Consider the following 24,412-nt stretch of genomic DNA (forward strand, 5'->3'; position numbering starts at 1 on the left):
ATGCTATAAGTAGGAGTAATTCCCAAATTAAAGATTTATATACTTTTCAAGGTTTTATTTTTACCAAAGAAAGAAATAAAAGTTTTTTTTTTTTTTGCATGATTATTTGCTTATAAATAGGTATCGGGTATAAGTACATGATGATATTTTGATATTAACCTAATCATATTCGAATATTGGATATTCAAAAGATATATTCAAATTCAAAATAAAATGGTAAATTTATTATTTAAATTCATCTAAAATCTAAATATAAGATATTCATATCTTATATAATTAAATTGGATATTCGTGAATAACCGATTAAAAAGTGTTCATTACTATCTCTATAAGTTACCATCTCTAGAAGGGTTAGTTTTGGATTTTTCAATTTCAAGTAAAGAAAATTTAAAATTCAAAATGTGGATATATATATATATTTTTTGAAATAAAAATGTGGATCATTAGCATGGAAAATAAGAAAGAGTTGGGCCAACTTGAAAAGGCGTAGAACAAAGCCCTTTTCGCTGCATAATTTAATTTTTGTTGGGAAAAGAATTATTAATTAAGTAATCACAGAAAGAAGCAGTGAAGTTCAAAGTATCCCTGAAAAATCCAAAAATATTTGCAGCAGGCAACTCATTTCGTAGCATTGCTCATATCCAGAGAACACAAAGAAGCGCCTTCTTCCTCAGGTACTTTATTTTCCCCTTTATTTCTTCCTCTTTCCCTTTTCCTTTTCCCATCTCTTTCCATCCTGTTTTTGTAAACAATTAAAATCGGTTTTCATTTTGTTTTACTAAATTCTATATGAAAATGATCTCAATTCCGATTCTCCAAAAGCATAAATGCAAACCTCGTTCCTCTCAACCTTGTTTGATTGCTGAGAAAACTTACACAACTAAGAAACCGGAAAACTCTTTCCCACCCCATGTGAAACTCACTTCTCAGCTAAGTCAGATAATTTGAATCCGTGGTACGCACAGTTGAGTTTTGAGTTTCTCATTTTTAATTTTAATTTTTTAAATTTTGCGTATCTAATAATTGGAAGGGGAGGAAGCTTTTAAAATCTGTAATAGTTGGGACAAAAGTGAAAAGAGAGCATATGTTTTGGTGAAGTGAATGACATTTTGGGCTTTTGTGTGCAGTGCAGCTTCAGCATTCGTTGATGTGGGAGAGACAATAACCTTACGTATCAGAATTAAACTCATTCTATGGCTATTTGCAGTTTTCAACGTTTTCATTTTTAGATTAAGGTAGTCCCTTGAGCTTATAAGTCTTCGATCTTAGTATCAATTAGAGGTTGTTTTGGTTTCCCCATGTATTTCTACAATTATTAAGCAACGTCCCCACAGGGTATGCAAAATTTCCTAATTTAGCTTATTTTGTTTTTTTTTTTTTCCTTGTGTTACTTTTTTGTTAGCTTAGATTTGATATTCTGTTTTTGAACTTGTTTCGTCTTTGATTGAAACATCTGGTTGTTTCTTGGGTGCTAGAACTATGCCTCGGAAAGTTAACTATGGGGTTGATTACGATGATGATGATGATTATGATGACTATGATGAATATGACTATGGCTATGAAGTAGAAGAAAATGGTGAGTGGATTTTTTTCGCTTTTTTGTTGTCATGTCTTATATTTGTGATGAATTACTGATTAGGTGAACTTGCTGTTTTTGCTGGGTTGCTCTACATTTCACTAAAAGGCACTCAAAGATGAAACCTCAATATGATAGGGAGCAAAAACAGAACTTATGCATGCATCTTTCTTCTAACCAACTGAATGCGATTTGTTCCCTGCAACAGTGGAAACACCTTCTGAGGAAGAAACTATCAATCATGGTGTGTGGCGTTGCTCCATTTGTACTTACGATAATGATGCAACCTTGTCAGCATGTGATATTTGTGGGGTTCTTCGCAGTCCTTTGGTCAACAACTCCACCTATGATGGGAAGAAAACAGGTGTGTGACAATTGCACTTAACTTATTGATGTTGCTAATCATATTATTTAGTATGGGAGAATGAGCTACTCTCATTCTTATTCAATGTGATGGGGTCATTCTTTTTTCTTTTTCTTCCCCTTTGTCTCCATGTTCCTCTTTGTTGCTTCCTAGTTAAATTTTGATTCACATGGCCTTTGACATCCAACCTTATCAGGGTTCAATTTTCTTTAGAATGTCGTCAAACAGATAGCTTTCATGTGTCTGGATGTCCAATATATATTAAGTCTCTTTGTTTCATAGGTTCCTTTTACATTGGTGGTACCTTTTATAGAACAGATCTCTTTCCTGCAGTTGATGGCATATGCAAAGATTCTGGAGTATCTACTATGGCCAAGTCTCTTTTTGCATCACTGCCGCAACAGATGTCCAAAAAAGCTGTAGATTCTCAGCAACAGAATGATGGTTTTGTGGTGAAAGAGGGCAATAACTTCCACCCACTTGGGAATATCCAAGGACAATTTCATGAATTCCATAAAGCTTATAGTTCTCCTACCCATTCCCGTATTAATATAGGTCTGAGCATATTTTATAGCAGGACAAGGATATTTATCACAAGTGTTGCTTTAATTGAGAATACTTAGTTCCCAACAGTAGACACATTTCTTTGTTTAAAATTCCTGGTTTTTATTTCTTTTGCTGGATGCTGCCTTTGGAAGTCATTTTTCTGCTTTACTTTTGAAAAATAGTGCTCAAAGTATCCTGCTATAATATATTCTAACTGTACATGATTATTAATACAGCCCCTTTCAAGTTTGATGTTCCATCTCCAGATGATGTGGTTTCCAATGGACTGCGTTCCTCCAAATTGGGTTCGAAAGGTATTCATTAGCAATTGCAATTTGATATGTTGAAATTATTCCTTAATTATAACAGTTTTAGGGAGGACTGTAGTTTTTCAATTAGTCATGTCCTCTTTAATTGCTCTGAACCATCTATTACGAGCACTCCACAGTTTTGTTTATTAGAATGAATTCTTGGAGTAAGGTATAGCACATTATGTAACACCTGTGTGCTTGCTGCTGGTGTATTAGGATTGCATCAGAACTATATCTCTCTGCATCTTGATATGCAAATGCAAGTCTGCATTTTAAATAAATGCTGATTTTATTTTATGTAATGCATGTTTGTTTTCTTAGTGTTCTAAGAGTGTGTTTATGTATTAGAGTTCAACATCTCTAAAACAGGCCTGGAGTTAATGGATCTTGTGGAAAACTTTTTCTTTATACTGAGTTGAAGTTTAGTCTTTATCTTATTTCTATTCTGTCATTCCCTTGCAGCCAACATTTTTGACTCAAAATCTTCCAAAGTTTCCTCAAGTGTGGTCGGGAAGAATGAGGCAGCTAAAGTACAATTAAGTACTAAAAGGTCAGGTAGTTCATATGACTCAACAGCAAAAGACAAGCACAATAGACTGGATGAGATAATTTCTTCGAAGAATCTAGAAGTTGATGCATTGTCAAGTTCCAGAAACTCAGATAACTCCTCTGCATCAATGCCAAAAGGCAGGATTGATATTGTGGATGAAAGCATTGTTGCGGATAATCTGCGATCTAGTGTTAAAAGGTCATCATTGATGCCAAAAGAAATACATAATATGGTGGATGATAGCAGCTCTTCAAGGAATGGAGGTGAGGCACATAGTCTCACCAGTAATGTGAAAAACATGTCTTTGGCTGCTAAATCCGGGCACTCAAAGGATACAAGTGCTGGAAGAGCAAATTCATATGCTCAGTATAAACCAGAAGAGTGGATGCTCCCTGAAAAAGCAGAAGATTCACTGACTCAACTGAATCTTGCAATTGTACGTTAAAGTTTGAGTCTAATGATCTTAAAAGTTTAAGAGTCATTATCTTTTTTTCTTTTTTAATTTTAACATAATTGTTATGACATTAACTCTTCCTACATCTTAGGTTGGGCATGTTGATTCCGGAAAATCAACACTCTCTGGTAGACTGCTTCACCTTTTGGGACGAATATCCCAAAAAGAAATGCACAAATATGAAAAGGAGTCAAAATTGCAGGTAATTCCACGGCCATTTTCTACATGTGCTTATGTGAACACAAGTCTGTAATCTGATTATTTTTGTGTTTCCTATTCAATCAGGGCAAAGGATCCTTTGCTTATGCTTGGGCGTTGGATGAGAGTGCTGAAGAAAGGGAAAGGGGAATCACTATGACTGTGGCTGTGGCTTATTTTGATTCAAAAAGATATCATGTTGTTGTCCTTGATTCCCCAGGGCACAAAGATTTTGTTCCAAACATGATAACTGGAGCAACACAAGCTGATGCTGCAATTCTTGTCGTAGATGCTTCTATTGGTTCATTTGAAGCTGGTATGGACGGCGCAAAAGGACAGACAAGGGAGCATGCACAACTCATCAGAAGTTTTGGTGTTGATCAAATTATAGTTGCAGTTAACAAGATGGATACTGTAGAGTATTCTAAGAATCGATTTGACTTTTTAAAATCACAGCTTTGGACATTTCTCCGCTCTTGTGGTTTCAAGGATTCCTCTGTTTCATGGATTCCACTGAGTGTTGTAGAAAATCAGAATTTAGTGGCTGCACCTTCTGACGTTCGTTTATCGTGGTGAGTTTCTTCTTGCATGTATTCGAAGTTACTATATTTTTAGAATTTGGATGTTGTTAAGTCTCTATTGACCAGCAAAAAGAGAAAAAATCGAATCTTAACAGATCCTATTGAAAACTTGTGGGGAAATAAATATTTTAGCTAGTTTCATGGGAGATGATATTAGTTGGCTGCTCAATTGTGGCTTTGCCTGGTACAGCTGAAACTAAATCTAGACTAAGCTAAGCCTTTGTCAAATTCTGAATGAGAATTTATAGCTAAGCCCCACCCTGTTTTCACTTGATGTACCTGTTCTGAGAAATATAAGTATTGCCTATAAGTCTATAGTTGAATTTGTCTGTTTATCAGTTCCTGTCATCCCCAACTTGTAATGGCCTATTATGTAATCTTGGTCTCACAAGGTAGGAGATATGGTCTGCCCTTGTTACTATTGATGAAGTGAGTACCGTCAAAACTTGAATGCACACTTGACACTGGAATATTTGGTGTTGCAGTTGCACTGGCCTCAAAAAAGAGAGTAGCAAGTTATCAGTTAAATACTATTATTGGAGGACAAATATGATTTTATCATTTTATGTGTCAGTTGCACAGATCACATTGCAAGGCAACTTCTTGTTCACTGATTAACACCCTCTCTTAGGTTCAAACAAGTACTCTGGGGTTTGAATTTAAATTACAAGATGTAGCATGGTGGTGTTCATTACATAAGATATATCATGGATTTCCCTGTTAATTATATAATTAAATTTCACTATAACTTAGAAGCGATACTACACTATCTGAAGAAATATTTGTTGGAATTTTCTTCTTGATTTCCCATTGACACAGCAAATGTTGTAGAACTGACTTTGGTAATTTTGATGCAGGTATCATGGACCTTATCTATTAGATGCAATTGATTCCTTCCAACCTCCTACAAGAGATTTTTCAAAGCCTCTACTTATTCCTATATGTGATGTTATAAGATCACCTTCACAGGGGCAGGTGTCTGCTTGTGGCAAGTTGGAGGCTGGAGCTGTTCGAAGTGGATCAAAGGTAGACCATGTGTGGGATTTCTTGTTACCTCCTATTAGAAGAGCAGATAAAGTTGTTTGAATTTAGTTTCCCGTCTTGCCTTGCTGCCTTTGTTTGATTGATATTACCTATCTAAAAGTCTCTTTTCAGTTACCAATTATATTGAGTTCTGGTTTTAATAGAATAACATGTATACCATCCTTAACCATAAACTCGTTGTGTGTGATTGTAGGTTTTAGTCATGCCATCTGCAAATATAGCAACGGTGCGTTCCTTAGAACGTGGTTCCCAGGCTTGTACAATTGCAAGAGCTGGGGACAATGTAGCTGTCAACCTACATGGAATAGATGGAAATCTCGTGTTGGCTGGTGGAGTGTTATGTCACCCTGATTTTCCAGTTGCAATAGCAAAACATTTGGAGTTGAAGGTGCTTGTCTTGGATGGTGCAACCCCAATTTTAATCGGTTCTCAGGCAAGCTTCCTCTGTACATTTTGTACTTTTTTGTCTGAAATGTTTTGGTTCATGTAAACGGTCTAACAATCTGAATGGAATAATCAGTTGGAGTTTCATATACACCATGCAAAGGAGGCTGCAAGAGTTGCAAAAATATCATCATTACTTGATTCAAAGACTGGGAAAGTCACAAAGAAAGCACCCCGCTGCATTGTTGCTAAGCAGAGTGCAGTAGTTGAGGCAAGTCAGGAGTTGTTGTTACTAATTGCTGGTTTATTTGAGTTATTGGCCTGATAATTGCAACCAAATCTGGTTTCAAGTTGGCTTATTTTTCTACTTTCAGGTGATATTGCATGAACCGGTTTGCGCGGAAGAGTTTTCAAAATGCAAAGCCCTTGGAAGAGTGTTTCTTAGAACATTAGGAAGAACGGTTGCTGTGGGCATTGTGACTCGAATAGTTTAGGAGCAGTAATAGTTTCCACATGTGGTCGTACACTTCAACAGCTTTCAACCATTAGACTTCCTTTCTTGGTGAACGGCCACCTTGGTTGGAGACAAACTTTCTGTACTACTATTCCAGATTCACAACGAAGGTACTTATAAAACATCCAAAAAGAACAAAGCCATTTCTTTTTTACGGCTTGTATACTCCATGTTTGTTGTAGAGACAGATTTAAAGCTTTAGTCTGTACCATTTCTGGTCTGGCTGTACAATCAGTTTGATTGATTCTTTATATAGTATTAAGGCTTAGAGAAATATGCAGATCTTCTACCTGGTCCTGGTTGCACCTTGTAGCTAATTCTCCTACCATACCATGTTTGTTGTCAAGATAAGGCAAAGCCAGTGTCGTGTAGATATTACCTGCCTACCTGAACTGCTTAGGAACCAATGACCCGACAGGCAACGTCTGGTTTTAGTTATGAAAACATGTGTAAACAGATTTGCATGAGCCTTAGAAGGAGTGTGAAAGCAATTTCGTCTTGGGTTTTCCTTTCCAAGTCAATATACGATTTTCTTATGCTTGGTTTATGCTTAAAGCAATCCAACCTAAAATATCTAATCAAAAACCGGACACGTAGTTCAACGTAATTAAAATTAACTGAAAATTGTAAAAACTCATTCAAAAATGATCAGCTTTGCACCCCCAGAAGAAAATTTTTAATTACTAATTACTAATGAATTAACAAACAAAATACCTGGGTTTGACTTTGAGGGACAAGATAATGCAACTGTATATTGTATTCCTTCACGTTTGCCTTAAATTTTCAATTATTTCTTAATATTTATTTCAATAAATAAACTAAAATCTCGAATTTGTTTATGAAAGAAACGGAAGAAATGTTACTTAACGGGTCTACATTACAAAGGTGGCAAGTTGCAAGGCGCGGTTGGTCAATGGAAAAGGGCAATTACGTCAAGTCATTGAAGAGGGAAGTATGTGTACTTGCAACAGTAGTTTGCCTTTTTTATCCCTCTTCTCTTTTACTATAACAATATATAAAAAACAGTGGTAGTATATAACAAGGCCAGCAAGGCTACCTACTAAAATAAAATAAAATAAAATAAAAAAAAAGAACTGACCTTTCTCAATTTTATCTAATCAGAGAGGGCAGAGAAGAGCAAAGTCTCTCTCTCTTTCTCTGCTTTTTTTTTTTTTTTTTTACCTTCTGAACTTCTCGATCCTTTTTTGTTCTTTGTTGTTATATCCATTTTCAGTTCTAAACAAGTACATCTAAGGTAAGCCCCCAATTTTGTTCACTTCTCTTTCTTTTCCTTTTTGTTTTTTTTCTTCTTGAATATGCTTAGTGGGTTGCTTTTAAATTTGGTTGATTTCCCAAGCTCTTTTTCTATTCACATGGTAGGTACCCATGATTGCTTGCTGATTTTTTTTTCTTTTTATTAGTTCTATTAATACTGCCGGTTTGGGTGTAATCTTTTGACAAAGATTGTTGCTTTATGGACTGCTTTTTCATTTTGCTGAATACCCAATTGATCATTTCGTTTTACTCTTTATTGATGCATTCTTTTTAGGTGAGGTGATGAATCTTGTTGTTTTCACTGCGTATTTGATCATTTTCGTGATTGCCTATGCTCTTTATTCTCTCGTTTTCTGCTATATTAGTGTTTCGTTATTTACAATTCTGGTAGCAATCGGAATCTAGTTGTATGGCGTGATTTTTAATTTGGATAATAGTAATAAAATAATAATTAATATCATTACGAGTGTCTATCGGGTTATGACTTCTTCACTCTGTTTGGAGATCAGTTCCATGTTATTGCAGGCATCTGATAAGTTGATTGGTTTTAAGATTGTACTAGTTAATTAAAGGATCTTCCATCTTCCTCTTTGTTGTGTTTGGATTTTAGACGCGTTTAAACTGTTGCCACTTTCCATTGACCTTAGGAGTATGTTAATAACTGCAACTTACAGTTTTCTTCTGCTATGTGCAGCATCTTAGTTGGCATCATATAGTAGATCACCAGTTGATTTTTCTTGTTTGACACCTCGACGCTTAGTTGGTTTGTCCAAAAAGTTCTTTCTGATCTAATCTACGTTTGTCATACAAGAGAGGTGCATGCCATGCACTTGTAGTTTATTATGTAAGTTGTTTCTTTATGGCCTTCGAACCTTTTAATGCCCGAGGGCTCCAACCCAATAATTCTTACATGGAGGATGTTCAGTTGAATACCAATTGGGATGATGTGATTTGTCCTATATGTTTGGATTTCCCCCACAATGGTGTACTCCTTCAATGCTCATCTTACGAGAAAGGCTGCCGTGCTTTTGTGTGTGACACAGACCACTTGCATTCAAATTGTTTGGATCGGTTCAAAAAAGCTTATGGGATGTCATCTCCTTCAACATCTGATACAATTTCTATAACAAACATTCAGCTAACGGTATCTGAAGACAACTGCAGGCCGACCTGTCCCTTATGTAGAGGGGAAGTCACTGGATGGGTTGTTGTTGATAAGGCTCGTCTACATCTAGATGAGAAGAAGCGTTGTTGTGAGGAGGAACAATGCACATTTGCAGGAAGCTACTTGGAACTAAGGAAACATGCTCAGTTAGAACACCCTCATGCTCGTCCTTCGAGAATTGATCCTGCTCGGCAGCTTGATTGGGAGAATTTTCAGCAGTCCTCTGAGATAATAGATGTTTTGAGCACCATACATTCAGAAGTCCCACGTGGAGTGGTTCTTGGAGACTATGTAATTGAATATGGTGAAGATGATTCTGGAGATGAGTTTGAGGACTTCCCTGGTGATGAGGGCAACTGGTGGACCTCTTGTATTTTATATCAGATGTTTGATAACTTCAGGAATTCTAGAAATAGAAGGAGATCAAGAGTCACAGATACTAGAAGGGGAAGTCGCCGCTCTAGCTATGCTTCATCAAATTCTGATGAGGGTTCAGTGGCTTCTGTAGAATTTGCAGAATATAGAGTAGATGAGACTGATGATGAGTTTGTTAGCACAAGTGCCCCCTCCAGAGGTAGCTCTGCCTATCGGAGGTCAGTAGTTCTTTTTTCTTCTTCCAATTCCCTTTCTTATATGTTCTATTGTTCTACTCATCTCTAGTTTTACTTGTTGTTTTTGAAATAAGATATTATAATGGGCATCACAGAAAAACAGTTGCTTTATGTTGGACCAGATGTCAAAAAGCATCTCATGGTTTATTGTCTTTTTAATTGGTTTTCTACCTGGAAGTGTTATTTGTGAAATCATTTGTGTCTCTTGAACGTATCATAAAGACAAATCTTTTACATAATTAATGAGATGTTTGGCCTGCATTAGAACAGCTTGTGCTGTTGGGCTTAGGTCAAATTCCCGATGAATGGATCTTGTTTCTAATGAGAAGTTTGGAATAAACCAAATTTGTGGTGCAACAAGTACTAAAAAGTTGAAAGAGTATCTTTCAGCTTCATAATTGTGCTTGCTGCAGCTACGAGCTATACAAACTAGTCTGATTTCCCATGTGTTATTGCTGTTGGCTACTGAGTAATGACTGCACCTCACAGTCCACATTATCTGTTGTATTTAAATGAATGCAGTTGTTTCATTGACATATTTAGTTTGTTAGAAATACATGACAGCAGTTACTGGTTTTATGATCTTATTTTTCTTCGAAGTTTATCTATTTTTGTTCATGAATTTCACAGTTCACGAAGACGTCGTTCCCGCTTTTATGATAATTAGGTATGTACTGTCCAAAGCTTCCCTTGCTTCCTTTTATACAGGCTTTACTTTGCAAAGCCAAATTTTGATGAGCTTGACTCAAGTTTCCACTGATATTTGTGAAAACGTTTCTGGTCTGAGTTTTGTAGAGTGTAAGGCATGAATTGTGTTTTAAAACTTATAAGATGTCAAATTCTCAAGTTTCAATCATTCATTCATTCATTCTCTCAATTTCTGCTAGCAGCACCGAAGAAGAAATGAAGCTAGGGATTGATCGTGTAGAAGTGGAAAGTTACGGGACACTTGCTTCAGCAGATAGTATTAGATTTCAAAACATGTAAAAATACCTTTGGAACTTGTTATGCATGTGATCCAATGTTCTGATCAAACTTGAATTTCAAACATTAGAATTTCATGTGGTTCTGTTGACCATTTTTGTTGCTTTAAGATGTTTTATATCGAAATCTGATGGGAAAATTTTTTTAAGAACATTGGGATATTTTCTGTAGCCAACTGATGTATTTAACGATCATCTGTTTACCAATCATTTACTTTGAATGGGTTGTGGTGTGCTTTCAGGAGCAGAATGACAACCCACTTGTAGAGGTAACCCTGAGAAATTGATTAGTACAACAAAAGAATTCGTATTTAAAGCTGCACAATTTATATGGCTGGTAATTGCTGACAAGTCAGCATCTTGGTTTCCTTCGGTATTGTTCTGCTAATGTGCCTGAAAATGACAATCCTACTCCAATTTCGCTGTCAGCATAGTCCTTGGTAATGGCTGCCTACGCTGGCTGTGTTTTCCTGATTTTTTTCCTCCTTGCATCATTGTCCGATTGTCCTCTTTTACTCTTTCCCTGTTTCTTGTTTAGCGGTTAAAACAAAAGATTAACCAAACCGTCCAATTGACTATCGCTTGTTCATTTTCATACCAGAAATAAGCTTTAAGCATGATCAAACAACTAAGATTTTCATTCCCGAGTCATCAATCACCACCTTCAGAATATGTAAAATTCTATCATACATGGTTGTATGTCCTGTAAGTACTTTCAAACAGCTATGGCTTTAACATATGACCAGAGACAATGCAAAATTTGAGATGAATACAGAGCTAGAAGGCCCCCCAGTTTCCAAGAAATAAAATAATACTGAAAATGAGAGCCCGATGTGCTGAGATTTGCCACTGATAACAAAATAGATAGCCAGTGACTAAAATGGAACATTCTTAGGCAAGTTTCGGATGACATTATTCTTCATGCCAACTTTCGTCCGCATTGCTTCCACACCCGATCTATTCATTTGTTTCATCACCTTCATTCTCACTATTTGCTCTCTTGACTGCACAGTTGCTAATCCCATACTCCTGTACCTGAAAATCAATGCAAAATTCCCCATTACTGTATTGATTACAGTCTGCGTGTTGATCATTGTATAAACTAAGGAATTCAACCCTTTTCTAACCCTTTTTTTACTTTATTGTGAGCAAAAGCGAGGGGGGAATAGGGTGGGGTTGCTAGTTCCGATGGTTTAACAGACTTAGTAAGAGTGAAATCGACCTTGAGGCCAAGGCAGCCGTAATGGCCATGTTATTTGCAGGTGATGGGCGAGGCTTCTGTCGATAATAGAGCAAGTATTCACGAGAACCAAGTGTTTTTGTCATTATTCCCTGATCGGATCTTCTAGTTATAATAAGCTCTGAGCCACCACCAAGTTCTACAGTGTTGCCCATATCACCAACTGCAACCAACTGCTTCCCACTCTCATCCACATAGCTGTTTTCAAAGAAACAATAATAAGCAATAACAAATTAATATAAAAAAGATAAAATCAGATAAAATGATTGTTGAACAAAATGCACACCTGCTGCTATAATCATAGAATTCTTCCAATTCTGCTTCCTCCTCTTCATCGCCATCACCATAATGCACTTTACAATGAGCTTTGGCTGCCATATGTTTCCTAACAGCTTCCAAGCTAGCAAAAGGATGGCACCGTTCATTACAATACAGACACATGAAATCTCTCTTAACCTGAGATAAAGAAACCATATCGAGAGGGTGAACAAACCAAAATTTGATATATAACATATCTATCCAACAAAAGTACATACACTTTGGTACCTTAAGGCCAAGGTAGGTGAGCAAGCCTTCTGGATCCTTCAAATACTCAACATCAGGAATGAAGAAACCATGAAACTTATGCATGTGAACCATGCAGCTTTCAATGGTATCATGGTCAATATCACACATAAAACAACAGCATGGATCTAACTCCACTTCTTCTTCATCATCGGTATCCATTTCATCACCAGATGCTTCCTTGTTCACATTCAAATCGGTTAAGGAATTTGCAGCCTGACCAACCAAGTCTTCTTCTGGATCAACCTCCAACCACTCATCTTCACTTTCCTCATCATTTTTATCCCTTGGTTGTGGAGGTTTGTTTACAGCACAGCGAGGAAGTGGCTTGATAATTGCCTTCTCTTCTTCAGGGTTATTGGTTCCTTGAGAAGCCCGCATGACATGGGTTCGTGAGTTGAGATGCTGAGCATGAGCCTTGGAACTTCGATACCCTTTGCCGCAGAGACCACAACTGTAAAGCATGGGGGTTTCATTCCGCTTATCTTTCTCTTGAGCAAGCGCTGATTGTCTTGCCAGAAACAGAGCTTCTGTCACTCCTGGAACTCCAGCTACCTGATTCATTTCACCATAAAAACTCGCAACAATTATTCAAAAGCAACCATTAATTCAACAAAATGATTCATAAAAATATCAAACTTTAGCATCACAAAAGTTTCAATTTGAATAATTCAAACCACATATATGATTGCAAACATGGGAATATTGTTTTCACTTATGCACAAACAAAATTAAGAAAAACGAAGACCCTTTTCAATTGCAAAAACCAACAGCTCGTGCGGTGTATTCCAACTAACAACAAAGAAAAAGATTATGGTAGAATCAGAAATAGTAAAAGCCTCATACGGACATAACAAAAAGAAGAAGAAAGACAGACCTTGCGCTTGAGATTGTAGCGGTGCCAATCAGACCTGTAATGGAGCTTCTGCTCTGCATCGTCTTTGAATTCTTTGTTACAAGCGTTGCACGTTAGCCCCGGCATTTCCTTCTTCAACCAAAAGAGGCCAGACGTGATTGGGTTGGAAAAATATATGTGGAGGCGATTGTTTATTAGGTTTATGCGATGCCTCCTACTCGAAGTCGGTGGGAAGCCGAATTGAATGATTCCACCTCTTCGCTTGCGTAATCGATCATCCTCCCCCATTTTTTTTTGGGCTTTTCTCATTTCGACCCGAATGATTTGGGTTGGACCATATTGCTTTAAGGCCTGTAAAACTATATATTTGGGCCTCTACATGGGCTTGAAAACCCATTACATTCTCCACTTTTATTTTTTGAATCAATAAAAATAAAATACCAATCGATTAATTGAGTTAAATAAGTTAATTCCCAAATTAATTGAAATTCGAAGTTATGAATTTTAATACACTCGAAAGCAATTTTCTTAAATTTTATTTATTGTAAATGAATTTATTTGATTTTAATCGAAAATTACTAATTGATCTCAAATTCAGAGTTGCCTACTTTTCCTATGTATGTGAATTAAACCAAAAGAAAAACCATGGTTTCCGTGGTCCACCTTCGTATCCTTAAGTAACCAAACCTTCACCTCGTCCGTGTCTCCATATTAATTGTTCATCTCAGAATGTCATCCAGGTTTAATCATTTGACTTGGCACAACCACCAAACGATTAATCAGTACAGCAAGAGCAGGAATTTCTGGTTTTGTTTTGGAGCATTGCTCTTTTTGAGATTTACATCGTACCATCATTATTACAGCATCATTCATTCATCAAACCGGCATCGGTTTGATCTGGAGATTGTTTTTTTCCATTTTTTTAACGTAATCTGAGATTCAAAACGATCCATTCCGACCGAAAAGGCCAAAAATGGAAAACCTGGCCAATTGAAGATGGACACGTCAGGCAAGAAATAACCGGTTATTAACCGCTAAAAGGCAAAAAGAAAGGGAAAAAAAAAAAATTAAAAAGCCATCCATTTATAGAACCCGCAGCCTCACCTTATTCTCTCTCTCTCTCTCTGTATTTTTTTTTTTTGGTTTCTCTTGCAAGGGAACAGAACATGACAAACCCTTGAGGCTTAAACACTCCGACTTCTTTGTAACTAACCCCCTTGTCTTTCTACTTGTCGACATGGCCACGATTTCAGGAGCTAGCCAACGGCGAGAGCCCAGATCGGGTGGCAAAATGGTGAGGCCGAGGCGAGCCGCCTTACCCAGGACGCCTTATGACCGCCCCAGATTGGTCAATCCCACTCAGCAAAACCCTAATTGGATCTCCAGACACGTTTTCTCTCCCACTCGCACGATTGTCACCGGCGCCGGCAGGATTCTCTCCTCTGTTTTCGGCTATGAATCTTCCTCCTCCTCCTCCTCTTCTTCTTCTTCCGACTGCGATTTCTCTTCAGGTTCCATATAGCATTTTTATTTGTTCCCTGTTCAAGCTTATGTATCTCAGAATGCGGCATTTCTATTCCTTTCCCCTCTGCTTTAGTTGAATGCTATTTGGAGAGTTGGTAATGGCTTCTGTTCTAGGTTTTCGAATGAGGGATTTCTATAATCAAAGTTTGTAGCTTTTTTGTTAACTGTCCAATTGCGTACAAAGATGGAGCCTAGCATGTCGGTTGTAGCCACAGCCCGCAGACAGTAGCGTTAGTACTAGTAGTGATGGTGTTATGCTTCGCTTTTGCAAAGTGCTTTGCTTTGCAAATCCTGCTGCTAATTGTATTTTCTTATCCTGATTCTTGAGGGTTTCTTCATCTTTCCTGTCCTTCTTCAGGGGCCCTAACGTTTTAAAGGATAATTAAGCATATTTCTTTTTGGTAGAAATAGAGACTAAACAATCAGATTAATATAGGAGGCAATAAACACTCCATGTTTTTAAACTGTCTATGCTTCTGAAATTTCCGTTTTCTTAGGTAGCAGTGCATGTGTAGAGCTCATACTGCATCCGTGTTTATTCATATAATTTTTTGGTGCAGATGACACTGATGACAACAATGATGATAAAGATGTCCTGTCTCAAGGGGTTCATACCATAGAACATGTAAGTATGCTACCCTTTATGCTTCTTGTTATGCTGAATAAGTAGCTTGGATTTTTTAAAAAAAAAAAAAAAAAACTTTTATTTGGTGATACTGGTAACTTTGATGCTGATTTGATAATATTTTTTTTTCTCTGTTTTGTTTACTTGCCATGGTAGCATGTAGACATTCTTGACTCTAGTGATGATTGTAATGATGTTAGAGGATGCCTTAGTTGTTTCTTTGTGGGGCATCAGAGGGAGCCCCAATCTTTTGCAGGAAAGACTGAAACCAAGCGCCTAATAGAGCAGCTTCTCGTGCAGGAGACTTTCTCAAGGTAAGTAAGAACTTTATTTTCTTATTTGCTTATTTGGACTTTTGCCTGTTTTAATTCTTTTGTTCTTCCTCCATAGAGTGTCCTACTCATAAATTATGTTATCAACACCAAGTAATGCATGTGAATCATAACATTTACAGAATTTGATTCTTTGGCAAACTTCACATGACATTTTTTAATTGATTATGCATTTCAACTGATTTGCACTCATATGTATCTCCTGTTAAGCATAATTTGACTTCAAGTTTTGAATGGATGCTACTTCTGACCAGGGAAGAGTGTGATAAACTAACAAATATTATCAAATCAAGAGTAATGGACTCTCCCATGCTCACAGGCATGGGGGATGCAAGACTAAATGAAACGCCTAACAGGACAGGTGGAAGTGGTATGGCTTTCTTGAATTTGACAGACCTAATTTCAAGAATGAACTTCTTAGTACCCATGGTTGACTGGTTGTGTTTTTTATTTTTCAGATGTTGAAATTCATGATCTTTGCAGTGCAGCTGTTATGGAGGCAAGAAAATGGTTAGAGGAGAAGAAGTTAGGATCAAGTTCTAAGTCAGAATTGGACAATGAGACCTCTGCTCGGAATCCTGTTACATTCACACATGTTTGTAACTCTTTTTCTTATTATGCTTTTGGACTGTGCTTCGTTTTAAATTATTTCTTAGAAGGAAAATAGTGCAAGTGTTAAGTCGGAGACAGGAACATTCTCTTGGGAAGATAATTGACAAGGCTTTAGGCTTTAGTTAGATTATTATCACCGTGATACTATTATACTTTTGATAGCATCAGTACTGCACTAAAGATTGTCTGCCTGTTTCATCAATGAATGCTAGCTTCTTGAGCACCAGCTATGTGATTGATACAAATTCACCCCCTTTGCCTCATATAACTTATGCTGAATGTTCTCTTTCTTCCCCTTCTCCCCTTGGTTCTGTGCCATCTCCTTTCTGCTTTGAAGATGGAAACTGGGTTCTACCTCAAAATAACTACTTTTTATTTGGTGTATAGTATCATTTTTTTTATTATTCATGCTTCTTGTACTTAAACGTTTGTTTTCCTTATGTGGAAGATCTAATGAAGAAAAAATGTAGCATGTATCACAGGGACGAGTTTGAATATATGGGCCATAAATGGGTATAAAAGTTTTATCCTTCTGCTCCCTAAGTTTAGACAAAATTCTTATAGATATAAATTTCTTATGCTGTGTAGCTGTGCCAGTAGGTTGATTTTATGGTTTACTCACACTTGTGTAGGCAATGATGAAAAAGTGATGCCATTTCTGTTGTGCATAATTTTTAGTGGATTAATGATGTTAACACCAACGTTGTTGAAAGAAAACTTATGATGAAAATTGTTGATATCTTAATATTATGTTAGTGTAAGAATATGTCCATTTCTAACTCAATAAGTTTCTATTGTTGCAGGGTGCTGAAGGGGAAACAGGATCACCTGTGGACGTGGCCAAGTCATACATGCGAACTCGTCCTCCATGGGCATCACCTTCTACAAAAAATATTGGATTTAGATCTTCATCACCAATTGGGATGCCACTTTTCAAGGAAGATACACCATATTCAATTGGTGGCAATTCCTTCTCCTCATCCAAGGTGCTGTTATATGCTTATTTTGATTTATGAATATATGTAATTATGCATATATGTATTTTATGGGCATTAAGTTTGCTGGTTTTCTTTAAATTGTTTATGATATTATAGTCTTATTAATAGATGTGTTTTAAGTGCCATTGGAGGAATTTTAATTTCTCGGAGGGCATTGTTTTGAGGTACTTTCTTTATTTTTATTAATGAAAATCGTCTAATATGGTTCAAGACTCTAGAAGTGTTTCCTATTATGCTAATGATTATTTTGGATTAATTTAAAATAACTGTGAGAAGACTGACGGCTAGTCATGTGGTGTCTTTGGCATATAGCATTTGGTTTGATCATAGATTGATTCAGATTATAAGTTTCTAGCTGACCTTTTTGTGTTATTAAGCGATGGCTTTTGTGGTTGAGCCTGTGGTTAGTTTTTTTTGTTTCTATGCAATCATATCAGAAAAGAAAGTATACGGGTTTCTTGGACATGAAGCTTTTTGAAACTTGGTTTAGTGGATTGGAAAACTTGCATGCACTTAAGCTTGTGTATGAGTAATGTGCATGTGGGTGTGAGTGTGAGTGTGATCGTCTTTGCAGTGCCTTCTTCCCTTGGCTATCATTTGATTTGCTGCTTATATATATAACATGAATGCAGCTGAAAAGGGGTTCTCCTGCCACCGGCTCATGGAACATCCAAGAGGAAATACGGAAAGTGAGATCCAAGGCAACAGAAGAAATGCTGAGGACTCGATCATCCTCAAAAATTGACTGGTCTTCATTTTCATTCGAACATAAAAGTGGTCCTGATTCATTAGTTGCCAAGACCTTAGGACCTGCTGAGGAAGATAACCCACAGAGCTCTAAAAAGTCAGGAGATGCATCTGTAGACTTGGGTGCAAGGCCAGGTTTAGTTTTTAACTTTTCTGAAGGAAGCTCCATTGCTTCATGGAAATATTCTCATCAGATAGTATTTCCTGATTTTTAAAATTCAGCTAGTTTGTTCAGTTTCTAGGTAGCAATAATCTAAGACATTACTTGTCCTTTTTTGTTTTTTCAGTTACACAGATTATACAAGATGCATTGCATAATGATGCTTTACCAAGCCCAGCTACTATTGGCTGTGAAGAAAACCAGGTATCTTCCTAGTGGAATGCGAAGCTTTCATAGTGCTCTTCGATAAGTCTTTGATTGCATAGTTCTGCAGATTTTGTAGCAGTTAGTTTATTACCAAAATCTTTTCATTGTTTTTTTAAGGTAGAATTTGATTTATGTTGATATTTCATTATATTAATCAAGCACTATGATATTGACATTTTTCTTCTTTTCTTGCAAAGGGTATGGAAGCCATTCAAAGCATTGAGGGAAAAAAAGGTATTCTTGTAGCTTGTCTATCATATATTGTCAATTTTCCTTAAATCAACATAGTGGCTCTATATATGCTGTATTATGTACATAAGTTCATCAACTTGGGGAAGACAGTTATATTGTTATTGTTATACTAATACATGGTGCATGATATAAGGCAATTAAATAATTTGGGATGTAGCTGGTACTTGCAATTAGTTTTTAGCATTTTGAGGTATTTTGTTCACCATAGCAATTTCCCAGTAATTCTTCAGTTACATGTTATCACTGTGGTATAAATAAAGGTTGACAAGAATCAGTATACTTGAAACTGCACTCCATTCATCCATTCAAGGTTTCACCTAGGAGAAACCTATCTCGTCCAATTTATCTTTTGTCATGAAAAGTTGCAGACAGTGATATGATTACAAGGTGTTTGTTAGTGTCCTGACTAGGTTATTTCACAGTTACCTGGGTTTTTGCATTCATGCTTTTGGTATTGAACGTAGGAATACCTGGGGCAGTCCTCCAGTGGAGGTCTGTTATTTGTGAATATATGATTGCTGATTCATGGACAGAAACGGGGCCATCTGGTCTCCTATTTTTGGAAGATTGATGGGTTATGGTTTCCTGCAAGATCACCCAATGGCTTAATTGACAACAAGTATTTTTGCATTTTAGACTTGCTTTTTGTCTAATGAATTTGTGATCGAGTCATTGCATTTTTCATCTTCCATTGTGGATGGTTGCAGCCTCACTGTATTCCATTCTCTTCTGTTTTTGGTAGTCTTTATCATCTGATAAATCTTTTCCCTATATGAAATGTTTTCTGGGTGGCTCAGATGAGACATTAGATGTGGAACAGGGACTTCAATCAACAGTAGATATCAAGATTGCATCTCATAGGTTGGTCTGATTCTCTTTAAACAATCAACCCCCCCTCCCCCCCCCCCCCAACCAAAAAAAAAAAAAAAAAAAAGAAAAAGCAGCATTGGTTTTGTAATTCCCTTGTGAAATCCCTTTCTCTTTCTTTTGTAATTTATCACGTCTCAATGGTCATTTTTCTTCTTGTATGTAATCTCTTTATGTCACAGTGATGTTGTTGCTGCTGATGTTGATCGTTTAAAGGACACCAATGGGTCCATCCAGCAGTTTAGCTCTACTGGGGAAGAAGCTGTGCAGGGTAAGAAACTACTTACTTGCCGTTTGATTTGTCTACTTGATGCTTCCCAAGGTTCTTACCTACGTTCATCACTTTCCGTTCTAACTCTTCTTAACCCCTCTAAATATTACCTTGCAAGTAACATTCGCAGCTATAAAATCTATTGGTTTCTATGATTCAAATTGAGTGATTGGAAGATAAGATAACTTGGAGAAGTCTCAGCTATAAAGATTCTTTTTATTGTTTGGGTGTTTATGTGCATATCTAGACTAAGGGAGAGGGGTGGAGAAGTTCTGTTGTTTAGTACTTGATTCTATTGAGCCTGGGTCATACCTAATCATAATCTGCAGACTCACAAGTAGAAGATAAAAACTGTTCGACATTAAAAGAAGTTCCTGGAATAGGTGGTGCTGCATCTACTACCAATGGGTTCCCTTCTTCAGGATCCAGGTTATAAAGCTGCTAAACTGAATAGTTTAGTTTTGCATTGTTTGAATTAATTTTTGTTTAATTAGGTTTCCCTCTTTTCAGTATGTCAGCTGAACTGGATAAAGAAGAAAACCACAGACCAATTAATGAGGAAGACAAGGCAGTTGCTTCTAGTCACGACCATCAAACAAAAGTGGTGGCAGAGCAGAACTGTGAGCTTTTGAGTGAGGCTACCATGGAGGTGCCAATGGTGAATGAAACCGATGCTTCCCAGAACAGTTCCAGCATGCACCATGAAACCTCTCCACAGCAACCGAATGCAGCAGGTTCAAAACGCAACGTGGCAGGCAAAAGTAGCATGGGTATCGAGAAGCAGCAGGGAAAGAAAGTGACCAGATACAACAGGAGGGGCAGGGGACGGGGCAGATGATGCTAAAATCGTGCCTGTAGCTTACTGTAAAATGACCTGTAAACTTGGCCCAGGGGAATGATAAACCGCATAACAGGGCATTTGTAAACTGTAGCAAGTTAAAGAAACTAGTGTTTAGCTGTCAAAGATGGAGGAGATTTAGGTGTCAGGTCTGCAGTTTAGGAATTGATTTTTGTAGTTTCTTTGTATCAAAATATCGATGGTAAAACAATCGTGAGCCCGTAGTGGAAGTGATAAATTATTTTTTGTCCTATTGTCTTTTGTGGAAACGCCGTGTAATTTACAGTACCATAAATGTCAACAGTAGTTCTCTTGCAGTTAAGTATTTGTTTTTGGCTGGTTTTTGGTTACATCGTGTTGTCAAATTAAATAACATTAAAAAATATCGTAATATTTGTAGACATAAGGCCTGGTGAACCAAGTGATTAATATCTTCGAGCAAGTAGAAGTATAAGGGCCAAGCCCAAGAACAGCGGAAGAGTTTCGGGCTAACCGACCCGCGTCGCATCGGCGGTGCTTGTGATATTGCTATAAAAGAGTAAAACCCTTCGGCCATAGGTGCCACGGTGGGGGCTGGAAGTGCGAGCATGGATTCCGCGATAGCCCAGAAAAGATGGGAATTAGAGAACAACATCCTGACAGTGGACACGCCAGACCCTTCATCGGACTCGATTTTCTACTACGACGGCCCCGCTCAAACCAAGTTCCAACAAGAGAAGCCTTGGGCGAATGATCCCCACTACTTCAAGCGCGTTAAGATCTCTGCCCTCGCTCTACTCAAGATGGTTGTCCACGCCCGATCTGGTGGCACCATCGAGGTCATGGGCCTGATGCAAGGCAAGACCGACGGCGACGCCATCATTGTCATGGACGCCTTTGCTTTGCCTGTTGAAGGGACGGAGACTAGGGTTAATGCTCAGGCTGATGCCTATGAGTATATGGTCGATTATTCCCAGACCAACAAGCAGGTTTTTTTATTAATGTTCTTTTTTCTTTTTCCTCCTAAGTATGGATTTTCCTGGAGAGCTATTGTTGATGAACCGCTAGATTAGCTCAGTAATTTACGTACTGTTTATCATGTAAGCCAAGCCAAGATAAATGGAAGAGCTGATAATTATGTATGGGAGCTGAAAATCCTAAATTTGGTTATCAGTGATTGTTGAGTATTCTTTCACTGTTAAGAGCTAACCCCTATCTTTTTTGCACCATCTAGAAGGAAAGATGTTATTAACCTTCCAAAATTGTATTTTTGTTCACTTATATCCTTGCAGCTATGTATGATTGTATCAGAAACCATTATAATGTTGTCTATAAAAATCATTTCTCTCAAGAAGAATGTTGTTTGTTTCATAGGCTGGACGGTTGGAGAATGTTGTTGGATGGTACCACTCTCATCCCGGGTATGGATGCTGGCTGTCTGGTATTGATGTTTCAACCCAAATGCTCAACCAGCAGTTTCAGGAGCCCTTCCTGGCAGTTGTTATTGATCCTACAAGGACTGTTTCTGCTGGAAAAGTTGAGATTGGAGCTTTCAGGACATACCCTGAAGGATATAAGCCTCCTGATGATCCTATCTCTGAGTATCAGACCATTCCTCTTAATAAGATTGAAGACTTTGGTGTGCACTGTAAACAGGTTCTTATGCAATTCCAACAATGTTTTTTTTTTTTTTTCAAGAATGCTTGTCCTCTCACTGTTGGTAATTTTTGCTGTATGTTTTTCTGTAGTATTATGCATTGGATATCACTTATTTCAAGTCCTCTCTTGATTGCCACCTCTTGGATCTGTTATGGAACAAGTATTGGGTAAATACCCTTTCTTCTTCACCTCTCTTGGGCAGTGGAGATTATGTTGCAGGACAAATTTCAGATTTAGGTAAATTTTTTCTATCCTAGTTTCATTTGAGAGGAAAATTTTGTCGTATGCATAGTTTAGTTTTCTTGTTTGAGCATGAAATAGAGACCAAGTTCTTGTTGACTTTGATCACATTGTTCCATCTTTCAGCTGAAAAGCTGGAGCAAGCAGAGAATCAATTGGCTCACTCTCGCATTGGCCCACTAGGACCCCCTCGAAAGAAGGAGGTTAGTATAATATTTGTCATTTGTGTAGTTGTCCAAAGCTATTCAGAGGCTAATTTTGTATGCAATGTGGATACTGCACTTCTGAGTTGCAGGAAGAATCGCAGCTTGCTAAGATTACTAGAGATAGTGCAAAGATAACTGTGGAGCAAGTCGATGGTTTAATGTCACAGGTGGCTAGCTGTTCCAGATTCTTAGATATTCTTAACTTCACTTTAAAAACTTACGCATATATTGATTCTCTCATCCGCTTTTAACCATTTATCCTTAATATTCTTGTACTTGATACTTTTAGGTTATCAAAGACATCCTTTTCAACTCTGTACGACAGTCAAACAGGTGTCGAAATGACCATTCTGGTCCTGAGCCTATGGTTGAAGCCTGATCCTAACATGCTGGCATTGTCAGAATGCAGCAACAGATGAAATGCTTACCTTGCTGATGTTTTTCCTTTACCTTGAGAGACCAGTTTTTACAAGAAAAAACAACATGATCCCAGACTGCATAGTTTTTGTTCCCTTTCGAAACGCTGATGTAAATCCTTTGGCACAGTCCGTATTGATTTGTTTGGAACTTTAAGCTTTGCCTAATTCCTCTTCATTTATGCCTGTCAAAATCTTAGTATGGAATCAAATAACAGTAGCTAGCTTAAACTTGTCGATTTCCCATATAAATGCGGGTTGTAGAAGGTTGAAAACTAGCAGGTTGTACAAACATCAAACTGGAGTTTTCCAGTAGATCTTCTAGGCCTCGGCCTTTTAGGCATTCAAGAAGAGTTCGTGCACGATCCACATCCTACGTTATAAAACTACTGTCAGGTTTGGTCGCAAGAGTAGTAGAGGCTTGTCCGACCCAACCCAAGTTTACAATTCTCACCTTGAATTTTGTAAAATTCCCAGCCCATGAGGTTGCAGCAATTTTTGTAATTAGGGACTCGAGTTGCACCATGGGTTCCATTGATCAGTGGCTGTTTTGGGTTCCAACCTTCCTCTTTACTTCTTTGCCATGTCAGAACTTTTGGTCTCTGAGAATGAAATATGTCATGATTCTAAAAAAAGGGTAACATCAAGACATAACCGACTGTTTCCGGTACCATCCATGATCATAAAAGAATACTGCTCGTGGGGGCCAGTAGGTGCAGCCTGCTAAACTCTATGCAAAAGTTTGATGTGCGGCAAAGGCAAAAGGATACGTTTCACTTGCGTTGTATGAAAGAAGATAGACTATATGGATGGATGAAAAGAAAAGAAAAAAAATGAACTGTAATGAGTAGCACAGAGAAAGAAAGCCACCGGCATCCGATCAAATAGGAAGAAATGACTGAAGAAATCCTAGGCGAAAAGGACAGCATCCTAAGCACTAGTGGCTTTCACATGCAGAGGAAGCAAAACCCTTGTGACAATGGGTGAGCCTGTTTTCTTTTATAGGTTTGTCAGATTGCCAAAGTGTGAGGCCCTCTGCAAGAGAGGACTTTCTCATCACCATCAGACATCAGTCCATCACCAAATTGTACATCCCCACTAACTAGAAAAAGTGCCAGAGACATTACAAAATAGCCTACCTTTTTATCTATAGTCAGATTGTGGACTCTATTAATCCATACAATTCATGCCTGTCTTACCCGCAACCCTCAAAACCATTTATTAGAATGAGATTCCTAGATAAGACAGCAAAAAGGGGTTGTT

The 24,412-nt window shown here is 37.6% G+C and overlaps 5 protein-coding genes across 5 annotated transcripts; 4 read left to right on the plus strand and 1 right to left on the minus strand.

Annotated features, from left to right (window-relative positions):
* The first annotated feature begins 513 nt into the window (after positions 1–513).
* Positions 514–6,796, plus strand: LOC18587615 (Translation elongation factor EF1A/initiation factor IF2gamma family protein). The gene is made up of 13 exons (XM_007011514.3): positions 514–674; positions 1,128–1,235; positions 1,476–1,576; positions 1,785–1,940; positions 2,274–2,495; positions 2,723–2,800; positions 3,260–3,783; positions 3,893–4,003; positions 4,087–4,571; positions 5,438–5,606; positions 5,818–6,057; positions 6,145–6,279; positions 6,383–6,796. The coding sequence occupies exons 3-13, from the start codon at positions 1,480–1,482 to the stop codon at positions 6,500–6,502; spliced, it is 2,337 nt and encodes a 778-aa protein (XP_007011576.3). The 5' UTR covers positions 514–674; positions 1,128–1,235; positions 1,476–1,479; the 3' UTR covers positions 6,503–6,796.
* A 1,736-nt stretch (positions 6,797–8,532) lies between these two features.
* LOC18587616 (E3 ubiquitin-protein ligase, putative (DUF1644)) lies at positions 8,533–10,708 on the plus strand. Its single transcript, XM_088809842.1, is given in 4 exon segments — positions 8,533–8,696; positions 8,699–9,555; positions 10,204–10,240; positions 10,464–10,708. Coding segments are annotated over 3 exon segments (915 nt in total). The 5' UTR covers positions 8,533–8,675; the 3' UTR covers positions 10,464–10,708.
* A 465-nt stretch (positions 10,709–11,173) lies between these two features.
* LOC18587617 (Zinc finger protein 622) lies at positions 11,174–13,426 on the minus strand. Its single transcript, XM_007011520.3, has 5 exons — positions 13,238–13,426; positions 12,343–12,915; positions 12,083–12,252; positions 11,779–11,994; positions 11,174–11,591 (listed from the first exon to the last, which is right to left on the minus strand). The coding sequence occupies exons 1-5, from the start codon at positions 13,340–13,342 to the stop codon at positions 11,432–11,434; spliced, it is 1,224 nt and encodes a 407-aa protein (XP_007011582.3). The 5' UTR covers positions 13,343–13,426; the 3' UTR covers positions 11,174–11,431.
* An 878-nt stretch (positions 13,427–14,304) lies between these two features.
* On the plus strand, positions 14,305–20,902 carry LOC18587618 (flocculation protein). The gene is made up of 13 exons (XM_007011523.3): positions 14,305–14,727; positions 15,301–15,365; positions 15,600–15,679; positions 15,952–16,067; positions 16,156–16,292; positions 17,113–17,295; positions 17,940–18,189; positions 18,342–18,418; positions 18,619–18,655; positions 19,471–19,534; positions 19,723–19,811; positions 20,141–20,240; positions 20,322–20,902. Exons 1-13 carry the CDS (start codon positions 14,454–14,456, stop codon positions 20,647–20,649), a joined length of 1,800 nt encoding a protein of 599 aa, XP_007011585.3. The 5' UTR covers positions 14,305–14,453; the 3' UTR covers positions 20,650–20,902.
* Positions 20,903–21,151: 249 nt separating this feature from the next.
* On the plus strand, positions 21,152–23,317 carry LOC18587619 (COP9 signalosome complex subunit 5b-like). The gene is made up of 6 exons (XM_007011528.3): positions 21,152–21,617; positions 22,003–22,284; positions 22,377–22,524; positions 22,654–22,730; positions 22,823–22,900; positions 23,023–23,317. Exons 1-6 carry the CDS (start codon positions 21,237–21,239, stop codon positions 23,110–23,112), a joined length of 1,056 nt encoding a protein of 351 aa, XP_007011590.3. The 5' UTR covers positions 21,152–21,236; the 3' UTR covers positions 23,113–23,317.
* The last annotated feature ends 1,095 nt before the right edge of the window (positions 23,318–24,412 follow it).

This window comes from Theobroma cacao, chromosome 9, assembly GCF_053813885.1.
Source record: "Theobroma cacao isolate CCN51 chromosome 9, ASM5381388v1, whole genome shotgun sequence".
Classification (NCBI taxonomy): domain Eukaryota; kingdom Viridiplantae; phylum Streptophyta; class Magnoliopsida; order Malvales; family Malvaceae; genus Theobroma; species Theobroma cacao.